Source organism: Anticarsia gemmatalis, chromosome 16, assembly GCF_050436995.1.
Source record: "Anticarsia gemmatalis isolate Benzon Research Colony breed Stoneville strain chromosome 16, ilAntGemm2 primary, whole genome shotgun sequence".
In the NCBI taxonomy this organism is placed as follows: domain Eukaryota; kingdom Metazoa; phylum Arthropoda; class Insecta; order Lepidoptera; family Erebidae; genus Anticarsia; species Anticarsia gemmatalis.
The window spans coordinates 10517715-10541069 of record NC_134760.1 but is presented as its reverse complement, the minus strand read 5'-3'; the positions used below and the strand labels follow the sequence as shown (position 1 = coordinate 10541069).

The 23355-nt window shown below is 32.7% G+C and overlaps 1 protein-coding gene across 12 annotated transcripts in view; it reads right to left on the bottom strand.

Moving 5' to 3' along the window:
• f (espin protein forked) overlaps positions 1–23355 on the bottom strand; it is a 136873-nt gene that overhangs the window by 35137 nt on the left and 78381 nt on the right. For all 12 annotated transcript variants that reach the window (XM_076124678.1, XM_076124681.1, XM_076124675.1 and 9 more), the window contains one exon: positions 3434–3617. In XM_076124678.1, the coding sequence (XP_075980793.1) occupies positions 3434–3617 (184 nt within the window). The remainder of the gene's footprint in view (positions 1–3433; positions 3618–23355) is intronic.

Sequence of the window (23355 nt, the reverse complement as noted above, 5' to 3'; positions counted from 1 at the left end):
CAGAAATTACTGAGTTATGCGTATTCAATAAACCATCACAAACACATACGATTCAATAGCAACAGGTCGGTGGTTTTACACATACTATTATAAGGCAAGGGGCAATAGACTCGCCTTATTTACAATTTAAGTTGTATCATGCATAATACACCAACTAGACATGCTTCTATTCACTAAAGATGCCTTCTAGAAAACCACCTCTCCGTACAATATTTTACTCTAAGATCAACCACAAAACAGCTACCATTTACAACATTCCACATTACCACAATCCAAGTTTACATACAAACTCATTGAAATAAAGCGATAAGATTTCACCAGACTGCTTCTAACAACATAAATATTGCAATAAAACAATGTTAGGGTTCCGCACGCGATAACACCAAGTGCTTTTGTAATAAAATTGCAAGTATTAGCACCTTGGTTATGGTGTGAAAGACCCATTTTGTTATGGTCGTTAATTTGCTTTAACTGAATGTTGAGTAATACAGCCTTCAAAATGTAGCTTTTTGATCGGAGATTTATATTTGCTTAGTAAAATAGTAAAATATATCGATTAAAAAAAAAACGATTAAAAGCTCTTAAGCACTTATTTTTGAGGGAAATGTTTGCCCAACAATGAGACAGTACAGGGTGTTTAAAAAAACTTTTTTATAGACTATCTGCCTGAAAAAATGTTTTGCAAAGACAACTTATTTTGTGTCATGCACGAAGCTAATTATAACAGATATCTTAATTGGTAAAAATGGGGATAAACATACTATCCGAAGCTTAGTTAACCGAACAACATTTCCATTGCACTTTATTATATTTTTTTTATATGCGAATATTATAATTGGATGAATAAATGCATCCTCTTTGCATAAACCACACCTATAAGATTAGCATTTATTTTCTCAACAACAGCTGATGAAAGTAATGCATATTTTAAAAGCTAGAATTTATTAAAACATTTAGTATTCATTGATAGATAAAATTGAGGCTGTTTTATAAATATTGTAATGTGTGAAATATCGTTTCCTGGCATTTAAAAGGGTAGATTTTGCGTTGAAGAGTTCGAAAATGTATAATATGCCCAGCTTCTAGATCGGGCCTATTTTTTGTATGAACATTCGCTCAAACACTTATGTAATATCACCGTTGAAGTCACTTATATATTTATTGTTAGATTTTCGACTTCTAACCAATACACAAAAACTACCTACATTTAGGGTCTGGATTGGGATTTAATTTACAGAAGCATAATTTATGCTATTTGCAATCTTGTCCTATACAGGTCAGTTTTAAAACTTCTTTGAAACGTAAAGCCGGTTTCGCCTTATTTTTTTATAATATTAACAATAATGCGATAAGCCTCTGCTACTGACTATTTTACTATCATTGTCCAACTATCTATCCTACAGCTAAAGCAACATAAAATACACTAATTTTCAAGTTACCTAAGCAACACTATATACAAACAAACAACAAAAGAAATCGTAAACATACAGAACTCAACAAACTATCTAACTTGCAGCATAAGACCATAAAAAACATAAGCCAACAATTTCTAGCAAACAGCTTTAGGCTATATTCAAATGAAAGTCTAGAACTGGTTTCAACTTATGTTATCTAGAAAATCGGCCTTGAAATACGGTTTGCAAAACATCTTTGTGTTGCACTCTTAAAGGCTATTTTGTAGCATTATAGAAATTAGGTATTTATATTGGCCAATAATGTGTATGTTTCAAAATGTAAAAGTGTCTTTTTGAAATGAAGAAATTTCGATTAATTTAAAAATGTTTTCGATTAGATTAGTAGGATTCGTAAACAAGATTAAAATTGGTGAATTCCAAATTGGTTTTTCCTGTTCATGAATCTGATTGCCGCGTATTTTTGTAGACTTTCAAAACGAAGTATTTTTAAAGTTTTAAAATCTTGCTATCTGTATCTATCTGCTGTAGCATATAGCTTTAGTAAAGTAGCTAGAGGCTAAGTGATGTATCATTATTGAACATTACTTAACATAACTGACCCATTCACCTGTTAAGTTCCAACGATAACGACTTCGAAGAACATCCATCTTTCTAATTGGATGTTACTGTTTCTTATGACCTTGTGAGCTAGAAGTATAGGTAGTAAGGTAATATGTCTCTCATGTGACTAAACATGTCTACAAATTATGGTCTAGCCGTCAAGCGTTTGTTTGTATGTTTAAGACATGTTTTTCAATGTGTGTCTACATTGGGCGTTTATTTAATAACATCTTTATATATATAATTCTTCTGTAAGTGTGTATGTCACTGAACTTCTCTTAAACGACTGGACCGATTTTGATGAAATTTTTTGTGTGTGTTCAAGGGGAGATCCCCTTTTTTTGTGAACAAAAAAAAGTTTTCGTTGCCATACTCCTCCGAAACGGCTTGACCGATTCTCATGAAATTTTGTGAGCATATTGAGTAGGTCTGAAAATCGGCCAACATCTATTTTTCATACCCCTAAGTGACAATATATATTTTTTTATTTACATGGCAAAACAACGTTTGCAGGGTCAGCTAGTCTCTATATAGTGACATTTATTTTCAACTGCGAACTATGTTTGCGAATCTGTTAAACCTGGTGTAAAAAGACAGTATTTTGTGACAATTTACTTTACAATTTTGTTTACGAATCGTATCTTGCCGTATATAAGAATCCAAAAATAACAAAAACAGTCCAGAATCCATAAAACAAGCACAAATTATATTCTCAGTAATCGCATTCGGAAATAAATCCAATCGAGTATAAAATAGATCTCGCTACAAACCTCACACGTGGTTAGACAAGTGAAAACTAAGGTGAACGACCTCGAGAGATCATTTAAACTAGAGGAAACGTGAGTTGGTCACGCGCACATTACCTATCGACGGCAAATGTCCAACGTTTGAAGTCCGATCATCTCGTATTATGCGAGAAATTCCTTCTTCCTGGAATGATTTCTAGTTTTTCTACATGATTGATGGAATTTTTACAAATTGGATTATTGCAATTCATGGTTTGTAATGGTAGTGTTATTGGTCTTGTTAGTGGTTTACTTGCTTTTGCTACTACGACAGCTTGTTATTCCTAAATCTATAAGCATGAATCTATAAAAGTTTCTTAAACTACGTAAAATTTATAAGTCGCATTGTGTGTAAAATCGGCGAAGACAAAAATCAATATCGTACCTGTAATTTTGGTAATACACATTTAAGACAAAATCGCAAATTACTTAAATATCCTTTTAGCCATCATCAGCGTCTTTTACCCCTCTAAGGCCGTGTTTCTATCAGACATGTCTCAGAGAAAAAAGAGAGAGAAGTCGATAATCTAATCTAATTATATTCTAGTATTCTTCGCGGACCACTTAACTACCTTGCACATCTCGGAAGAAATCCAGCCAGATATAAGATTACGACATAAATAAATAACTCACCATCCATTTCACGCAATCCAAGCAGCCTGTTTGCGCGGCTGCGTGTATAGGCAGCATGCCATCACGTGCTCTGGCGTCCAGTCGCCCTCCAGCCTCCAGCACGAGGTACTTCAGCACGGCGAGGTGACCTTCCTGCGCGGCCAGGTATACAGGCGTCACATCGTTGTCCATCGCTGTGTTGGCACTGTGGAAGAAGATATATGACTTTAGTAATGCGGCAATGGATTGGATGTTGACTTGTAGAGGTAAAGGTTATTTGAATCTGATTACATCATTACTGTTTGACAAAGGAAATTACGAAATATTTTTTTTGACGAATAGTAAATTAAACATCAATAGTTAATTATTGCTCAATTTAAAGGTTATAAATAATAGATTTTTTTATTAGTAGGCAGACTGAATTGCAAATAACGTAAAACTATTTCTGATGCAGTTAAAACAAAAAGTAAACAAACACACACTTTGTTTTGCAGTTGGAAAATCGACGAACCATCCATTTCTTCATCTATAATCATCATTAAATTGTCCAAAATGTTAAAGCACTCCTCGTAAACTTGGGTCTTAGGAAGGTACACTTTAGTAAACAGTTTTCTTAAAATACCGTCATTTTCTAGACAAGTGTGAAACAGTTCTATGAGGAAATAATTTAATTACAAATAATATGGATTTGATTGATTGTTTATAAGCCCCAAAAGATATCATATGTCTTACAAAACCTGGGTGCATAGGCCTCAAAATCCAGACGAGCCTAACAAACAGGTACATTATTTCAGCCTATATAAAACAATTGCATAACGCATTTATTTCTAGAACCGCCTACAATCATCATCTAAACAGCGATGATTTGTAAAAACAACAAGCAAGACGACCCGCACTGACCTCCATACAAACTTTCGAAATCGTTAAATACTAGACGCGTTTCATCGAGATCACCAGTTGCATACGATATATCTATACTAATATTATAAAGCTGAAGAGTTTGTTTGTTTGTTTGTTTGTTTGTTTGAACGCGCTAATCTCAGGAACTACTGGTCCGATTTGAAAAATTCTTTCGGTGTTAGATAGCCCATTTATCGAGGAGGCTATAGGCTATATAACATCACGCTACGGCCATTAGGGAGCGGAGTAGCAACGAAAAATGTTACAAAAACGGAGAAAATTTTGACACATTCTCTTAGGTGACGCACGCGAAGTTGCGCGGGTCAGCTATTTTTAATAATAACTATATTAATAATATAAAAAATAACTTTGTATTTTTGTAAATCATTCGTATTTTTTGTATCTTCAATGCGAATGAGAGTTCTTTGTCAATTTTTCAAATGATGCTGAGAGATGATAAAATTTATTAATCGGCTCAATCGGAAAGAGAACCTTATCTAGTAGAGGAACTATATTAAGAAATTGACTTTTAGCTTCAAAATAAAAAGTATCACCCTTAAAATTAAAATAAATTATACAACACACAATTAATGTAGGTATAAATATACCATAAAAACAATTGACATCAACGGAACTGACTTTTTAGGTACCCTTCAAAGCACGGGGACTTTCAAATCTAACGCCACTAAGCAATCCATTTATGGAATAAATTCAAGTTCACACAAACTCTTTCCACACAGAAAGACAGAACACGCGTTCTAAAGCTATATTCTTATTATTGAAATGCATGCATCTGAATTGAATGACCATTTAGAGAAATTTGTGATATTAATAGATTTATAAGAACACTGTGAAAGTCAGTTCTTTTTCTAGTTTAATCATTATTCATGTTTTAACTCATGCTTTCGTTGTCGCTTGATGTTTATTTTTTAAAGGAAAAGATGCAACAAACACTCTTAACTTATAAAAACACCAACATTTTTTTGACACTCAATCGTAGCTACTTGGCCGTACTCATTACGTATATATAAGATGACCTGAGCACCAGATTCTACTAGTACCCCCATAATCAAAACAAAACTGATCACATTATATTTAATAAAATAACTCCCGCACTAATAATTGCTCTTGTGTCGCGGTGTATTTAATTAAACACCTTTACACAGTTACCGAAAAATAAACCTATTTACACTGACAGTCTACCGTCTTATTTAAAAGAACTCCTTATTTTTGACAGTTCTTACTTTAAAATAACAAACTTATTGAATTATTTTCAAACATAATAAAGAAAATCTTTACACTGATTTTATAAACAACAAACGTCAAGTACAATCAGACCCGAAACAACAATTTGAATGTTGAAACCTAAGTGATCAACAAGAATGATATGTTTTCTACCTTCATCTTTGTTTTAATAGACTTCTGTACCTAATTTAATTAACTAAACCAATTAGTTCTTAAATGGATTCTTTTATCGCAGCTAACACTAGAATGTATCACTAATATGGTAATTGGCACAGACACTTGTAACACAAATATTTTGATCTGTTTTTGGGTATAGCTGTAGTATAAACCCACGGTTTTATCAAATAAGGTAAACGAACCGTTGATGTTTCAGAATTAAAAATTTTTAAACGGTATTTTTATAATATCGAGATTAAAATATACCTACTAGAGTTATGAACCGTTAAATTGTTTAAATGGAAAAGGCCTAGAATATAACATTTTATGATAAGTATTTGTTACTTCTTAGTCCATGACAAAGTCTTAAAATATGATTTATAAAGTAGACGCTACTAACAACTCAACCTTTCGAACGCAAAAATGTGAAAACGTTAGTCATCCTGAAAACTGAACCTCGATTCTCTACCACTATCGACTACCGACAACCGCTTAGCTGTCGAAAAATGTTGTACGACAATCGGTTCAGCGCCTCTAGTGGGCGTCGTAGAAACTATTTTTGCAGTACATTTTAAATGTCAAACTCTTGATACTCGAAAGTACCGACTGTACAGAATCGTGCTACTGCTTATATGTATTGAAGTTTAAGGTTTATAATATTTAAACTATTAATGTCTAACTTTACAAGTTTGTTTTCGAGGCAAGAGTAAAATATTTAATACTAGCAGACCCGCGCAACTTCGCTTGCGTCACATAAGAGAGAATGGGTCAAAATTGGCCATAGTTAAACGGAAAGGATAGCAACCCACACTATGGGTAAAATGAGTTATGTATACCAAAACACTCCTTGAAGTTAAAATTTTAATATCACGAAAACAATCCAAGTAAAATTCAAACCCACCATGAAGTTATAGTCCTGAGTTAGTCCCCAAAGTTAGTGATCTGAACTTAAAAGTTAAATATCTCGAAACTACGTCTGTGTGGGTTGGATCGTTTCCGTTTAACTATGGCCAATTGTCCCCGTTTTTGTAATTTTTCACCCGTACTCTGCTCCTATTGGTAGTAGCGTGATGATATATAGCCTATAGCCTTCCTCGATAAATGGACTATCAAACACTGAAAGAATTTTTCAAATCGGACCAGTAGTTCCTGAGATTAGCGCTTTCAAACAAACAAACAATCAAACAAACAAACAAACTCTTCAGCTTTATAATATTAGTATAGATTTACCTAATTGAAGCCTTTAGTTTTTTGTATTTCTAATAACGTAACTGTATAGACCAATCTCACTTTGTTCATTAATTAGCCAGATTTATAATGCACGTTCTATAGAACATTCTATAAATCATACAGAAATGTACGTGACAGCTGACACACTTGTTATTTATGATACGTGCATATTTCCATAACAAGAGAAATCATATACCCTATCTCTTGAAGATGAAAGCCAAGTTGTTTATAGGAATTTTATTTGCATAGGTGTGTTTAAAAATGTGATTTATTATCTTGAAATATTATAGTTTTTTTATAACCTAACAAAGAGAGATTATGTTTCCCCTGCGATACAAGGCACGAGCTTAGTGCAGGGACCGCTGTAAACATAATATTATTGTATACTCTGAAAAATAAATAAATTCGAATTTGAGATTTAAAAGTTAGTTACTTCAAAGTACTTACAGTTACACAAGTGCCCAAGTACTTATACAAATAGACACAGATGCACAAATACATGGATACACAAATACATTAGTACACAGACAATCAAATTACACAAATACACAAACGGAACTCTATACACATCACATAGATCCCTCTTTGGGCATTAAGGGCTTAAATCTTGACCTAGAACGACTATGGAGTAAGCCACTAATTCTTAATTTCCCACGTAAACAAATTACTATAGGAACGAATGCTTCTGTCTTTATGAAACTTTGACATTTTATTCATACGTATAGATCAGTAATACTAATACACTTCTTTTATACAAGTTTATGCGACTACTGCGTAAATACTAGCTAGCAAAATATTTTACTGTTCAATTTAATTCTTCGGGTTTCAAGTCTGCTTTGAGCTAAAAAACAATATAACCGAACAAGACTACAGGAAATAGTGTCTAAAGTTCTAGAAATTCTTAAATTATACGTTTCATCTTTTAATCTATATTCGTTATAATCAATTTAATTACCTTGTTGACATTTGTTATACCTTCAGGCTTTTGACGATTTATAAATGACACGAAATGCACAATGCATGCAGACGATACAATAACTATCGATCAAAATAATATAATAAAAACTTACTAAACGGAGAATACGTGGTATGTATGTTTAATCTATTTGATAGGGGAATTTGGTGTAGCCTCCTCCTGATATTATTCTGAATGTAAAACTGAAAAAACAAATGAAGCGATCAGAAGGTGAGTGATAACTGTACCGAAATAAAACTAAACTTTTTATTAAAGGATAATGGACTTAGAGCCTTTTTATGAGAGATCTTTTTATGGAAGGGTTAAAAGCTTATCCCGGGAAATGTAGCCAGGTCAAAGATGTAGGTGATACTAGGGTTTTAAAATACAGAAATACCATAAAATTAAAATAATATTAAACCTACGAGTATAAAATAAGGTAGGTATATGTGTATAGCCTTAAGTCCAGCTTGCTGTAATATCCCACTACATAATTAAAAAGACATTGCTGTGTTGCCTTAGGGTTTTAGACTTTCGACCATTGACAGTGAATACTCAAAAATCTTTAAGAATATAACTTCTTTAAATAAAGATCATAGTGACAGGTTTATGGCCTTGATTGACCTTTGAACATTTGCAGATGAAGATTGATACGGAATGCACCCGCGGCGAATGTTGCAACATATAGATGATGTTTAAATTATATAAATAACAAGGTCTAGACATTAACGCAAGCCTGAACTAATGTCTCATATTTTATGTGTAGCAATCATTTTGTAGCATCTCGATATGTATCATTTCAGTCTATTGGAAAAGACTTAGGAACTTCTACATAGAAAAAATCTGTCTACGGTAGTAACACTACTAAGAACTTTTTTATCATTCTCAAGTTAAATTCACGAGATAGGAGCGACGAGGGAGCAAGTTCAATGTTATTTAGGCTCTGTTAATAAGAGTGCCTGGAAAAGTTATTAGTTCTACTTTTATTAGTTCCTAGCCTTTTATTAGTTCGATTATCGCATAAATACGACCGTCATAACAAACACATGTATATACTTTCTTAAGCATTCAATTTGATTTTGAAAACATCAGTAACTGTCAATCTACCAGAGAATTCCTGACCTAGAAATCACAAATTTCTACCAGCATTCTGACAGCTTTACATCTATCCACTGGCCCAAAACATGACTAAAACGCAGGTTACAAACAACAATGAAGAGATTTCGACCTGCGGCCACAACTCATCTATCAAATTGTATCACCAGTCAACATCTCTAACAAAAAAATTGCCAACCGTTACAAGATTATTACACACTTACGTTACGTTACAAAATGGGGTCATCGCCCTCTTGTAAATTTGTAACAATTAATAATTAAATTATTATGCTTTATTATGAATCTTGAGGAAGTCGTCTGAAGTAATTATTTAGTAGTTGTTCGTTACCTAAGGTTCATTGTTTTGGTGTACAATCATAATTGCGGTATTAATGTTTCGTTTTGTTCTCAATGGTGATGGGTATCGTTGTAATTTTGTAGTGTAGGGTTACTGTTGAGTAATATTTTATGGCAGGTTGTATTTTGTTTACGTGATTCTGTATTATGTTGTAAGAAAAAGAAATGGGTTTTAGTTGAAATTGTTTCATTTTATTTTCTGGAGAATAGGCAATATTTTAAATGGCTGTATTAGTTTTAGGATCGAAGACTTTTCAACAGGAGATCTTGTTCAATGAAAAACTAAAAGAGTAGTAGTTATACAAGATCTTTGCAATTGGTCTAAAATGACAAATATCTTATAACGAAAAGGTTATCATAAGCTTAAAAAAGTCGTCGCATTTAAGGCCCGTTTTAGATGACTATAATATCGAGATTATGCAGTTACAAATTCACACAAACACACTCAAACTCCTGAATAACCTAATATACTTCTTATCTACATTTAACGTCATTTAAGTAACTAAACAAACATAAACAAAGAGTATTTTACATAGAAAACCACAATTTTCCCCTTACAAAGTACTATGCTCCATTCAATCTGTACCCAAGTGATTGTTATGACGGCAATACATCGATACCGCGAGCTCTCACGTTTCACTTTTATTTTCTCTTTTCTCTCGACGGTTGCTAGGCAACGTGACGTCATCGGGTCGCGTAGGGTCAGCTTGTATTATTATAGGAATGTACGTTAAGTAATAGGTTTAGAATAAATAACTGATGTAATAGTATATGGAATTTGAACGGTCTAAAGTTTGAAGAACGGTTGAAAATAGTATTTGTATGAATGGATTTGGTTTAAAATTGTTATAAAAATCATTTTAAGTTCAGCATTAATTGTTAACAACTTATTTTAATTCTGAGTACTGGGCAAAAATTCATTCGAAATCATAATATTGTTAAAATTCTGAATAGTAATTTCGAAAAATAATTCCTTTAGTGATGAAGTTTATCTAAGAAATCTTAATAGGTATTCAAAGTTCAGAAGACGGTTGAGTTAATGCATTTATCAAAGCATTTCCTAAGCAAAATAAATTATCAAAGAAAGATCATGTAGATAATAATCAAAAGAAAGTCGTATTTATTCGTCAAATAAAATCTATAATACCAATAAGGTCCATCGTTCAACTACCTCTATAAACGAGAACTCAAAACATAGCAAGTATTTCCAAATATATTTATAGAATTATATTGGCTGCCTCACTGGGTGATAGAAGAGGCCGTGGTTAATTGGTCTTGGGTTCGATTCTAGGTCAGTCAGTTATCTAACTCTGCTTTTAATTGCCTAAAACATCGTTTAGGTACAAAGTAGGTTTACAACTTTTTTTTATCAAAATACACATAGAAAGAAGCTTTAATAGCCGAATGGTACAAGTATTCGCTTCCTACGTGGTTTGAAACCTAAAGAAAGGAATAAATGACTTTTTGATTTAAATATGTTTATTAAGAATATAGCTATATAATAGCTTGGTATAAATATGAAGTAAAACATCGTGAGAGAAGCCTGCATGTCTTAAAGTTCTAAACACTTCATCAAGGCATTGTAAGTCCCAAGTCTGGCTAGCGTGATGACCTCCCTTATTGGAAAAGACCCATGCCCACCACTGGGATAGCAGCGACTCTCAATCACTATCAACTATCAACAACCTGCTAACTATCGATAAATGTTGTATGAAAATCTGATAACCGCCGTAGGAACTATTTTTGCAGCACATTCTAATGTCAAACTCTCGACACTCGATATTACAGACTGTATTAATCACGTTACAGTAACGGGCGTAAAACTCAACACCTATATTCTGAGAACAGAGTTGAAGAATACAGAAATGCCCATCAAACGGACGATATCGCGAGCTATACCTATTAAGATTTGAAATTTCTTTACAATACATTTATAATGAATCAAATGTATTCAAACGTCTAGAAAAACTATTCCACATAAGCTAAGCTTTTGAAAGAAATGAAAGGATTCATAAATAGCATAGACGGTTACATTCATCTTAATACAGTGGCGATTAAATCTCTCAATATTTGTTGTGTAACTAACATTATAGTGTATTAGTGCAAATTATGTATAGTGCCGAGATCCGAGGTTTGAATGCTTGGTGAGGCAAAAGCTAACTAAGTTTTACGTAGTAAGTTGTTGTAGCTGAACATATGAAGGTTTATAATGAACTTGTTTCTGCCTGCGTGAAAAGACTTACCGGGGTAAAAAGTATTTTATGAATTAGTCTAGGTTATAAACTTTCTAATAGAATAATCTCTATCTGTGTATCAAATTTCATTAAATTGGGTTTAATAGTTTTTACGTGAAAGGGTAACGAACATAAATCCTCACAATGCTTCGCATTTTTTATATTAGTAGGATGCAATCTTCGATTCGATAGTGTTCTAAGTTCTAATTCTGCACTTTACAAATATAATAAGACAGTGTGACTTTAATTAACAAGTTGTATATTTTTTTCCTAGAGCTATACATATGGCACATGAACCATACGTTTAAAAACGTCTTACAGGCAAAAAAATTGCCTCGAAAGCTTCAAAATCGCTGTAGCTTAGATAGAACTTAAATATATTAAAATGTGTTTCTATTAGAAAATATATTATAATGTATTCGATCCTCATTCAGCCTAAACCATCAATTCTAACCAGCGTATTATATAAATAAAGATAGTTTAAGTTAATGTCGTTTGATGACGCAATGATTACGATTATCTGATAGAAAGCCCGTTTTGAATAACTAAGTATTTGATAGAGATTGAAACTTTTTATTCAAATGATGATGTTTTTATAAAAATATTTATAAAGAGTTTCTTTTCTTTGCATGCATCACCTATTAGAAATATACTCAATTATATTGATTCAAAAACTTTTATGCCATATTATAACTAGGCTTCGAGGTAAAAAAACATTTCGATCGAAGTGTACTCTATGATTTACGAAACTTTAAGAAACTTTTGTTTTCAATAAGAGAGCTTTGAAATTTACCAAGCCTAAAGCTTGGTAATATTATGACTTTCTTTTAAACTTAACGTACACCTGAAATAATAACTAACCATAACATTTAATTACTATAACAATCTAAAAAAAAATCATTTTATTATAATCCATTTTAATCCTTATTAATTTTACTAAAGCTTTTATACTCTATTCAATGCCTAATCCCTTCCTCATTACAGGTCGAGACCCTTCCCAACAGTGGGACAGTAATGGGTTAAAATTATTATTATTTTCATTATAGCCTATTAAATTATAATAAAAATTACAATATTTACCGTTCCCTCCCAGCATAAGTGCCAGATTTACTCTTGAGTCGTTTCGTTTTCTTGCTTTTCCGCCCAAACAGTTTGCTTGTCACCCGACTGTAAGGCGGGTTTGCTTTGTTTAGTGTCATCTCCAAACTAATACAATATCCTCCGACAACTCAAATATTTCGAAAATCTAAAACTTAAAAATTACTTTAGAAAAGAAACTTTTAAATAACTAATCACCTCATTGCACAATATCACATTAAAACACTCCATAAAACGAAAAAAATATGGAAATTTGAATTTGAATTTTCGTATCCGATAGTTACAAATGTCATGCGCGGGCGCCGGTCGCGACGGTTTCGATCTTACTGGTAAACTTAAGGCTTGCGCGCGGTTTCAACGGCGAAAGTGTAGAATAGTGCTTATTGGTCCATTTTAGATGATTGTTTATGAGTATAGCTCGTATTGATTGAGTTTCACTGCTTTATTAATGCTATTAATAGATGCAGTTCATGTTTATATTGCGATGTTAGGATTTTTAACAGTAAGGTGTTAAAAACAGTTATGCAATAGGTACGTGTGTACTTCTACTGGAATATTGTTTAACAGAAAGTTTAGTAACGTATGTGAAAATAGTTCGAAGATAAAACATCAAAATATATGAAAGTCTCGAATAAATATTTTCTACCAATTTTATTTTTAACAAAAAGCTTTCGTACAATAAATAATTCCTGCGTCACGTTTTATTTAATAAGAATCACTCAAAGTTTATTTTCTAAAAGACCTGGATTCAAACTTTGTACACTGGTAAATAGCAAGATGAGCTTTCCCAACATTCTCCAAGAGTATTCACATTAATATTTTCCCCCAAAAAATATTACAAAAATCTTTAACCACAATATTAAAAATGCGAAGATATTGCACTCTCTTATAATTAAATATTCGAATATTATCAGTCACCTACTTTTTATGTTTTCTATAAATATTTATTACGCGTATCCTGTCTCTCTATTACCATATTGTGAATGTCTACAATCCATTATACTTGTCTAACAAAAAGTTTGCGTAGAATTGATTAAAAAAAATGCATATTTTATGTCATCTGAAGGTTTGCGCAGAAAGGTGTCTTTTATGAAAATGCTAAACTTTTACAATTTTAAAGCAGTAAAAATAATGTGACTTTGTAATGATGAGACAAGCTTACATGTACAACCTAGCTAATTGTAACCTAATTAAAGCAAAACATGATTAATGGCTAGAATGGCAAGTATTCGTCGATTAATGATTATTTATGTGACGTGATCTAGGCTTTACATACATTCGTTCACGCTTTAAAAAGGATGTAGCCACCATTAAAAACCATAAGCCACTTATTAGCATCACTGTTTATAAACTTACTAACTTGAACGTAACTGTCATTCACAGACTAATCTTAATTAATAAAAAAATATGTTTTAACAAAAAACTAGTATGTATCTAAATGCGGTAAAATTGTATAGTGTTTATAAAAATAAGCCTTGTAAGGCCTTACAAAATACACGCGATACATTCCACAGAATGTTACGAGCTTACGATTAATATAATATTAAGTAATAGTTACATAAGTGAAGCATATTGTTAGATTCTACTCTTCTCTAAACCACAAGCTATAGAGCTACAAGGTTGTGCAAATCGTGAACTTTACTCTCAAACATAATGTACATACAAGATATTTTTAGATACGTCTAATATAGACTTTAAAGCGTTGAATTACAACAAACTTTGTATTTTTTATTTTTTATTTTATTTCTAGCCGAACTTAAATTTGTGTAGTGTGGACTGACTTAAGAGTCTCGAACAAGAGCATTTTTAGAAGAAATTTGTTCTCGGTTCATGCTCCGCTCGAGCTCGGCTCTCCTAGCATAAAAGCAGCTTAAGGCTACACACAATCCGTATTAATGTAATAAGAAAAAAGTATTTTTTTTTTTGTTTATTTACTGTTTCGTTTGTATTAAAATTAAATACGATGATTTTTATTTTGACGATTTTGCACTCAAGAGGATTTCGTCATTTAATATCTTACTTCATTTTACTAAAAAATCTGTTCAAATAGCAGCTTAGTCGTGTTATTTGCATTCGTAATGAAACTAAGGTTTCGTTAGTCCAGATTTCATAGTTGAAGTACATATAAAATCGCGCAGAAAGCTTCTTTCAAATTCAAGAGTGGGTAAGAGTGTTATTACGAAACGCCATTTCACATGGATATGTCGAAATGATGTAAAATCAACACGAACAGTAGTGTCAGTGCCATAATTATTTCGTTAGTCGATAAATATGGGCTGTCATTGATGTTAGTTGATAGAGCGTGGAGTATAAGATGCAAGCGGGTACACATGTCAGGTGTAGGAGTATTCTGCAAAACTTATTGACCATCTTGCGAAGAAGTTAATAAAAAAAAGTTAGTAAAAGTGAAGTTATATTTTTATTTCAGCAAGAATTTTACAAGAATCATGTGTGCGACTTATGAAACTAATGATTTTGGTTTGGTTTTCTCTTGATATTCACAGTTTTAACACGTAGAAATGCGAACAGAATTATATCAATGACAAGAAATAATATACAGCCATAAAACTACTACACATTAAAATTAAAACTTCAAAATTGTAATAATTGAATGCAGCTGCAACAATAAAATTTATCCATTATTTTACGAATTACTTCAAAGCTAGCATGACGCCGCATGACGGTGCATGACACATCACTAACTCTTTTAACTTGGGCCACACACAGTGCGTTTCACTTGGACATGACGATATTACATGACAAGCGATTTACGGAACACTTTCGCTAAAACCGGCGTATTCGACACCTCTACACATAACTCGTGCGAAAAACGTGAGTTATGCCGAATAATTATGTCACTTTGATGTAGTGGGAACTTTATGACATAGCGATATGAATTTCGTTATGTTATTTTTGTGTGGAGCGTGAAGTAGGAACGCATAATTACTTTTAAAATCGGAGAAAAAATGTCGCAAGTGTGGGTAGAGCTTCCGTACTTTTTACTTGAATTCATCAATCATCCATTAATATTAATACAAAAAGTCAACTTGTTGGCTTTTTGTATTGTGTTGTGTTTCGTGCTTTGGAGCACACCAAGTTGGTCTCAGTGGTTGTCTATAACAATAACTCTTCCTCGGCCAGTATATATCGGGCGGATTGAATAACGTAGACACTACCGGACTACCGACTATAGGACACTAGGTTGACCACTAACCATACGATAAAACAAAATAAAACTACTTTTACAGTTACAAACACTCCAAAAAATATTGTTTTTAAACCTATACTGTTACTCTCTTGCTTCTTTCGTGTATAGCAAGTAAACGTATATTCAGACGTTAAAAAAACTTATGATGTTGTACCACGAGACTGCTCCATCAATCCCCGAGTCATGTTACATTAACGTTTTTATCATTTAAACGACGCTTTGTCTAATAGAAAACACCTATCAAGGTCACCTGCGAACACACTGCATTGTCAAACAACTTGTTACAAGAGAAATTCTTCGTCACAATTAAAAACTGTTTTTATCAACTATTGTCACTACTCGACGCTAGATGGCGTTGTAAAAAAAGTTGCTATTGTTTGTTCGAATAAAAAATCTTGAATAATAATTGCTTGTTTGTTATTGATGATAGAGGAAGGTTTTTTTGTGATTTTAAAGGATTATTTGGGTGTAATTAGATTGTATTTTGATTGAGGTATTAAGGAAACAGGAGATTAATGGAATTGTTCGTGTGTCCTGTTGTAATTGCTTGGTAATGAGTTTGTAATTATATGTTTCCTTCTTCATTGGCTCCTTGATATAACATGCCGGAACAAGGATACATTTAGTGAAGTAAAATTTAAACCAAAATTACGTTTGTTATTTTATTCTGATATTATCATAGAGACATATGTAGATGCTTTTGATAGTTAGATAGCTGGAAATGTAAAATAGTCCATAGGGTCGGTTGGAAAGGAATGGGGAAGTCTGGTGTGTGCCCAGTAGTAGAAGAGTACAGCTAGTAAGTTAAAAGAAAAACTTTAGTAAGAGTATTTTTTTTGTTAGTCTTTACTCTAATTCTGCCTATACATCTATCAAATAAATTAAACCACAGTTGTAAAATTTAAGTGAAATAAAAATTGTTTACTTCGCACATTTTGACAGTAAATTTTGACAGTGAATTAAATACCTAATGTGTAAATTATTTTACCAATTTAATTTAATTTAATGACCGTGTGTGGGTTGTCCAATAATATTGAATTATTTTATTTTATTAAAATATCATTGCAATTATAGTCGTACAAAACATAGACTATGCTTATCCCATGACAGGACAGTGCATAGTGTTTGCGTATTTTGCAGACGGAACCGCAGACTAAACTAGTTAACAATAAAACGGATACAAGCAATTTGGCAATTTCACTCATTTTTACAATGTTGCAACTGCAACCAGTTATTACATGTTCCAATACTAATTCATGAATATTCAATTGCACTAGGTCGGTTAGCGTGAATGACTACCCGATAGAAACTGTGTTCAGTGTGGCCTGACTCCAATGTGTGAAGATATAACGTTATTAAGAGCAATGCTCGGATAATGGGCTAGTTAGTGCTTAGTATTTAGTATAATATCTGCTTTAAATATAATTAAACGATAGTCCAAACTTCCAAAGGCTAAGATTCAGGCTTTCGGGCGTTTGGTTCAAATTCCACTCGTAGCATTACTCGATCGCTTTCGGCCAATCTCAAGTTTTGAAGAAGAAAATCAAAAAAGTGTCAAAAACAATATTTTCGCGAAACGTCAACGATTGAAGAACCCAAGATAGTGACTGCGGTTTGTTTGTCAGTGCCATTAGAATTAAACAAAATTCTCCTTATTTCGAATTTTGCAGATGTTATGTTGTTGTCTCACAATCAATATTTTTTTTATATTTTGTTAATCTTAAAAGGTCTTCATCGAGTCCGTACCCTTTGACTAAATTATTAACATAGATACTTATAAAAGTAAAAAAAACATTATTTATGCAAATAAATAATAAATACATAAATAAAATAAAATTTCTGGTATTAAAAAATATAGACTCGATGACAGATAAATTAATTCTTAGGCATCAACTTTTCCGTTGTTACACATCCACAGGCGGACATCACGACAACATATTATGATAACAATAAAATATACATAACAAAGTAATTTCCTTCACTATCGCTTTCACTACGGAAACAGTGGAAATTACCTCGTCTATACTGTCACAACGTGGAAGACGAGATAATTGTCGCCCGTGACAAAAGGAACTATTGATATGATTGCTGCTTGTGTAACTTTCTTGTGTGAGAAAATGTCTTATCACGACTATGTGGGATGAGAGTAAATCTATATTAATAGATATGAATCGCAAAATGTAATGCAAAGCGCAAGGCTTGACAACAGTTCTACCAATGTACCTACCAATGTACCCATTTTAGTTACGTTTTCAATAAGACACAAGAAAAGATCTAATGAAGAGAGATTTAAATAAATTTTGAAGAAAATTCTTAAAACAAAAATCAATGATCACGTGAGCAGAGCCGTATCAACTAGTAATCAATTACTGTTCGACTTCTTTGTGTACGTTGTTTATAAGTTTGCAAATGTCCCCACGAGCAATGCTTAGTGCAGGAGTTGTCTTTTTTTAAAAAACTGTCCCAGTGTTGGAAAAATAAACGATAATAATTATTGAAAACGATTTATTCATGAGTCACGTCAAAAACCTAGTTTTTCAGTCAAGAAATTTGCCACAATAAAGTTAAATCTCAGACCTTTATGACTTCTCGCCAGTCGCGTATTTCTATTGTCGTCAGGAAGCGAAAGAATCGAGAATGTACCCATGGAATACACACACCCTTGTCTTGTCCATTAAAAAACAAACTCCCTCACAGTAAGTAAGTAACGCAATGAAAACCCTATAACTACTTAATTATTGATTGCCGTCAATCACTCATGACATGCATGTGTCAATAAAAACAGCAAAAAATCACATACGAAGGTGTTTTGCATAAAAAAAACCTTTGCTGAAATGTTGCAGCGAGATATAGACCGGAACGACCGTTACACGACTGTTGCCTCAGCTCGTACAAGCTCGTAAAATAGAAAATTATATACGAGAGAAAAGAAAAACTTTAATTATTACTTTAGTTATTGTTCAACGGAAATTTTGCTTAGTCTTAGGAAATAATAAAATACTCGTTAATTTACTATGAGTAAGTAGTTTTTGTTTAAGTTTACGATTAATTAAAAACAATAGCCAAAAGAAAGAAATGGAAATTATATGTTTTCCGTTGGTTTTCGGTCAGCTTGCGACCCAGGCCTCTGCTATCTGTACCAAAATTAGGAAATCCAATACACAATTTGCTATTATATAAAATATAGCATAAAATAGTGTATTTGTTCGCTCAGATAGGAATAAGAGATTTACAAGTATAATGTTCATAATTTAGATACACTTATGTGTCATTATCTATGTGTGAGACTATTACCTGCTCCAGTAGACCTATACAACAGTTTAACAAGAGGATTATCCAAAAGATAAAAGTTATCGCTTCGTAACTTTCCAACAATATAATGCGTTACCAAAAATATATTGTTAAATCTATTAATTTATTTGTTTTTAGGATTTAGTTTAGTAATTAATTGAATTGCTGTAATATAAACAAGAAATTGGTAAATTGGAAGTCAGTTATATTTTCCGTTAATGTACTATAGTTAAATACCCACCTTATAGTACTGGCTGGCACAGTCTTAGAATACTTCAGCCTGGTGGACGCAGACCGCGCCGGTCGTTCTCTCCTGGGACACGTGGCCATCTTGTTGTACAGTGACGTCACAATCCACTAATTCAGTACTATCCACAGATCATGTTCGTTCGTTCGATCAATACATGTATTCAAACTTTTTTCGAAGTAAAAAGTTCTGTGATTTTCAAGTTACTTTAAGTTTGAAATTAAAGCGTATGTTCAGCTCTGGTTTCTATGAAAGTAGAGTTTGTACAGATGAAGTAAGTAAGCTGAAGAATTGGCTGCTACCGACGAGATAAATATTTGGTATATCTTTTAAGAGATAGATTAGAATACGTATAAAGTTTGTGAGAATAGGCGATCTTTCCCCTAAGCGCAAAGTAAATTATAAAAAAGGTCAAGTAATCTTTGGTAAAGATAGTTTTCGCTACGAAAATAATATAACCATTTTAACACGAATTTAAAGCAAAGCAATATCAAGGTTTTTTTTTGCGACACAAATATACTATATTTATACATTTAAATTTTATGGAACATAAGAGTGAGTCAAACCATAACTACCTTACTTTCCTTTCTACATATCGTTTTAGAAATGATGTCTAACTATAACATAATCTTGTCAAATGAAATACAACACACATTATTATCTCAACAGAAACACACACACACACACAAACACAAACAAGCACACGCACACTCATACACACACAAACACACACATATAAAATCCGAACACAATACACGAACACACAATACACATAAAAACATAGTATATGTAGAGTTTTCACATAAAACGGTGTACGTGTACGCCCACATAGTATATCCTAGTAACGCGATACCGTCAATTACGTCTGTCAAATTATCTGCTCTCCAAATAGTTGGTGTTTTTGCGCGATTCACCCATTTTCATTTACACTCTTAATTCTTCGAAGCATTTTATCACGCGATCGTACATGACAACTGTATTAACGGAAATCTCTTGAAAATGTAGCGTTGATAGATTAATAATCTAATATAATAGAACGATGAAAACAATAAATATTTACGTGTTATTTATTTTAGAAGAAATATAATAATAATTCTATCTAAGGCTAACTGCGGATACATTTTGTATGAAAATCTGATCAGTGCCTCTAGCGGGCGATTTTTCAACTATTTTGCAGTAGGTTTGAGTTGTCCAACTCTCGATAATCGATCGTACCGGCTGTAGAGAACCGTATAATAACTTAGAGAAATACCGAGTTTAGACTTTAACTTAAGAATTTTATAATCTTGAAAAAAAACAAGACTATACGATCATTAATTGAAATCAAAGTACCTATCAATATTTTTTTAGACGAAAATAAACGATTTATAGAACAGATGTTCTATAATATTTGCATAACAGCCTGGGAAAATGTTTATCTATTATATGACATATCTCATTACGTATAAAATAATTAGCCGTTTGATTCATTACTCAATTTGTCGGTTGCACGAATACATACATTATGTACTAGTTTTATATCCGATGTTGACGTCCTGTCTAGCCAATAATCTAGATATTTCAGTCTAAATCTAGGTCTTATCTTATACTATTCAAAAATGTAATGAGTGTATTTTGAATGACATAACGTATCTAGCAAAAATATTTATTTTTTCTATCATTATTATCAATACCGCTGTACGATGTTGTATACGACTGCTGATGTTCGATAAAGAGGTCTTGTGTTTGATTCCCGGGTCGAGCAAAATGCTGCTATTTACTGGATTGATTTATATTAAAACTAGCTTTTACCCGCGACTTTGTCCGCCACCTGGATGTTCTCATGGGAATGCGTCATTTTCCCGGGGTAAAAAGCAGCCTATGTCCTTTCTCGGGTATCAAAATATCTCCATACCAAATTTCATGCAGATTGGTTCAGTAGTTTAGGCGTGTTTAAGTAACAGACAAACAGGCAGACAGACAGAGTTACTTTCGCATTTATTATATTAGTACGGATATTCCTCAATCAGAGTTAGAAAATGTGTCCCTATTACATGGGTCGAATAACATGAATGGTGAAAAGTGGGTATCTTTCGTATATTGGTCTCTGGATATACCTTGTGGTATAACAAGCGTGATGTTCTTAGAAATCTAGGTCATTTTTGCATTTTGGATTATTCAAAAATGTAATAAAAAATTGAAATGACATAATACACTCAAAATTATATAATTTCTTTGTAATCGAATTATTTTATCACTTTTACTTAATAAATTATTTATTTATGTAAATATTTTAGTTAATCGACATTTTTATTACTATTATTATGTCATATGAGCAGCTGATAAAATAAATTGATCCGTTCTGGTTGACCAGATAAGGCTTTAGAACATTATTTACGTAAACGGAAGGATATATAAGATGTGAAGAATTTTATTTATGCGTAGCTGTGATAGCCGAGTGGTGTAATCTTTGCCCACCCACGCAGAATATGGTAATTCAAACTAAGGTAACCTTTGTTTTATATTTTTATAACATTTTATTTTTAAAAGACAACTCTCTTGTGTCGCGGTGAATTTTACAGACATACAAACAACGGACACAAAGCAAAACCAGACCCGATACAATTATTTCTGGATCGCACTAATAATTGCTCTGGGTGGGAACCGAACCCACGGCCTCCCGACGCAGTGGTATTGGCGTGGTGACCTAAACCACTGTTCCACGGAGGCAGTCTAAATTATCATCCCCCTATCTTACCCACATGCGGATGTAGGTAATATAAGGGGCTCTAAAGACGTTATTGCTTTAACTACAACCTTCTAGACTGCCTCGGGTTAAATTAGAATTGAGTTAAGGATATTAGTTTGTATTAGAATAACCTCGGAGTTTGGTAACGTCCCCGGTAAATGGCAACAGGAAATAGCAAGGGACTGGCATTTGTTAACGGCAAAATGTAGGTAAACATACACTTCTTAAATGAGAAAATACCAATAGTAATTGCTAGACCTGGGAATCGAATACCTCATGGTCAGCAGTAGTTTACCCTACCGACCGTGCCATAAGGCAGTCAATTAGTTACTGTCAAAATATTTTTTAACTATAAACTGTACAAAATCTCTAATCAATTGATATTAAATTCTTCATAAGTAAACGTCACACCAGTCACGCTCTCTGACTACAATTTGTAAAGTTAATATTTAAGTCAAAAATAAACTAACACATCAATAGAAGCAAAGTAATTAGACATAAAACCGCTCAATGTATTCGTTAACGAACATGTATACTGTTTCGCTTTCATAAATTTAAGAGAGCAACCATCTTGGATATGTTAATTTGCGATCTCTTGTACAGTCAAAAGCTAAGATAATATGAATACACGGTCACATTTTCCACTACGTAATCGTTCTTTTTTCTATAATTTGACATATTTTTTACATACACACAAAGTATTACGCCTTGTATATCCGTTCTCCGGTCTCTGCCTACCTGCCTAGGAAGAAGGCTTGATTGTATGTATGTATACATAATATGTATTTATTACTACTATTTATTAGCTTAATAATTTTACAATAACTATGTATCGTTGACTAATAGCAATAATATATAGCATATTAGAATATTTCTCAAAAGTAACCCGTTTAATGATAACGAATCCGGTATATGGCAGTAGGCTAGCCTCCTATTATATGGGACTAACATTATTAATGTCGAGACGTGGGTGTATATATACCAGGTATAATAAAATGTATGTATAAATGTATTTTCATACAAAAAAGTACGATTGAAAATAAAAGAACGTTAACATATATTTATTCATGAGTGTACGAAGCGTTTAGGCTAAATTTCACTGAGCACGTCTTTGTTGTTATCTAAAACATCAACGTTTTAGGTAATGGATGTTAATTGAACTTTAAGATAACATCTCTTAAGAAAGCAGGTGATGTAGT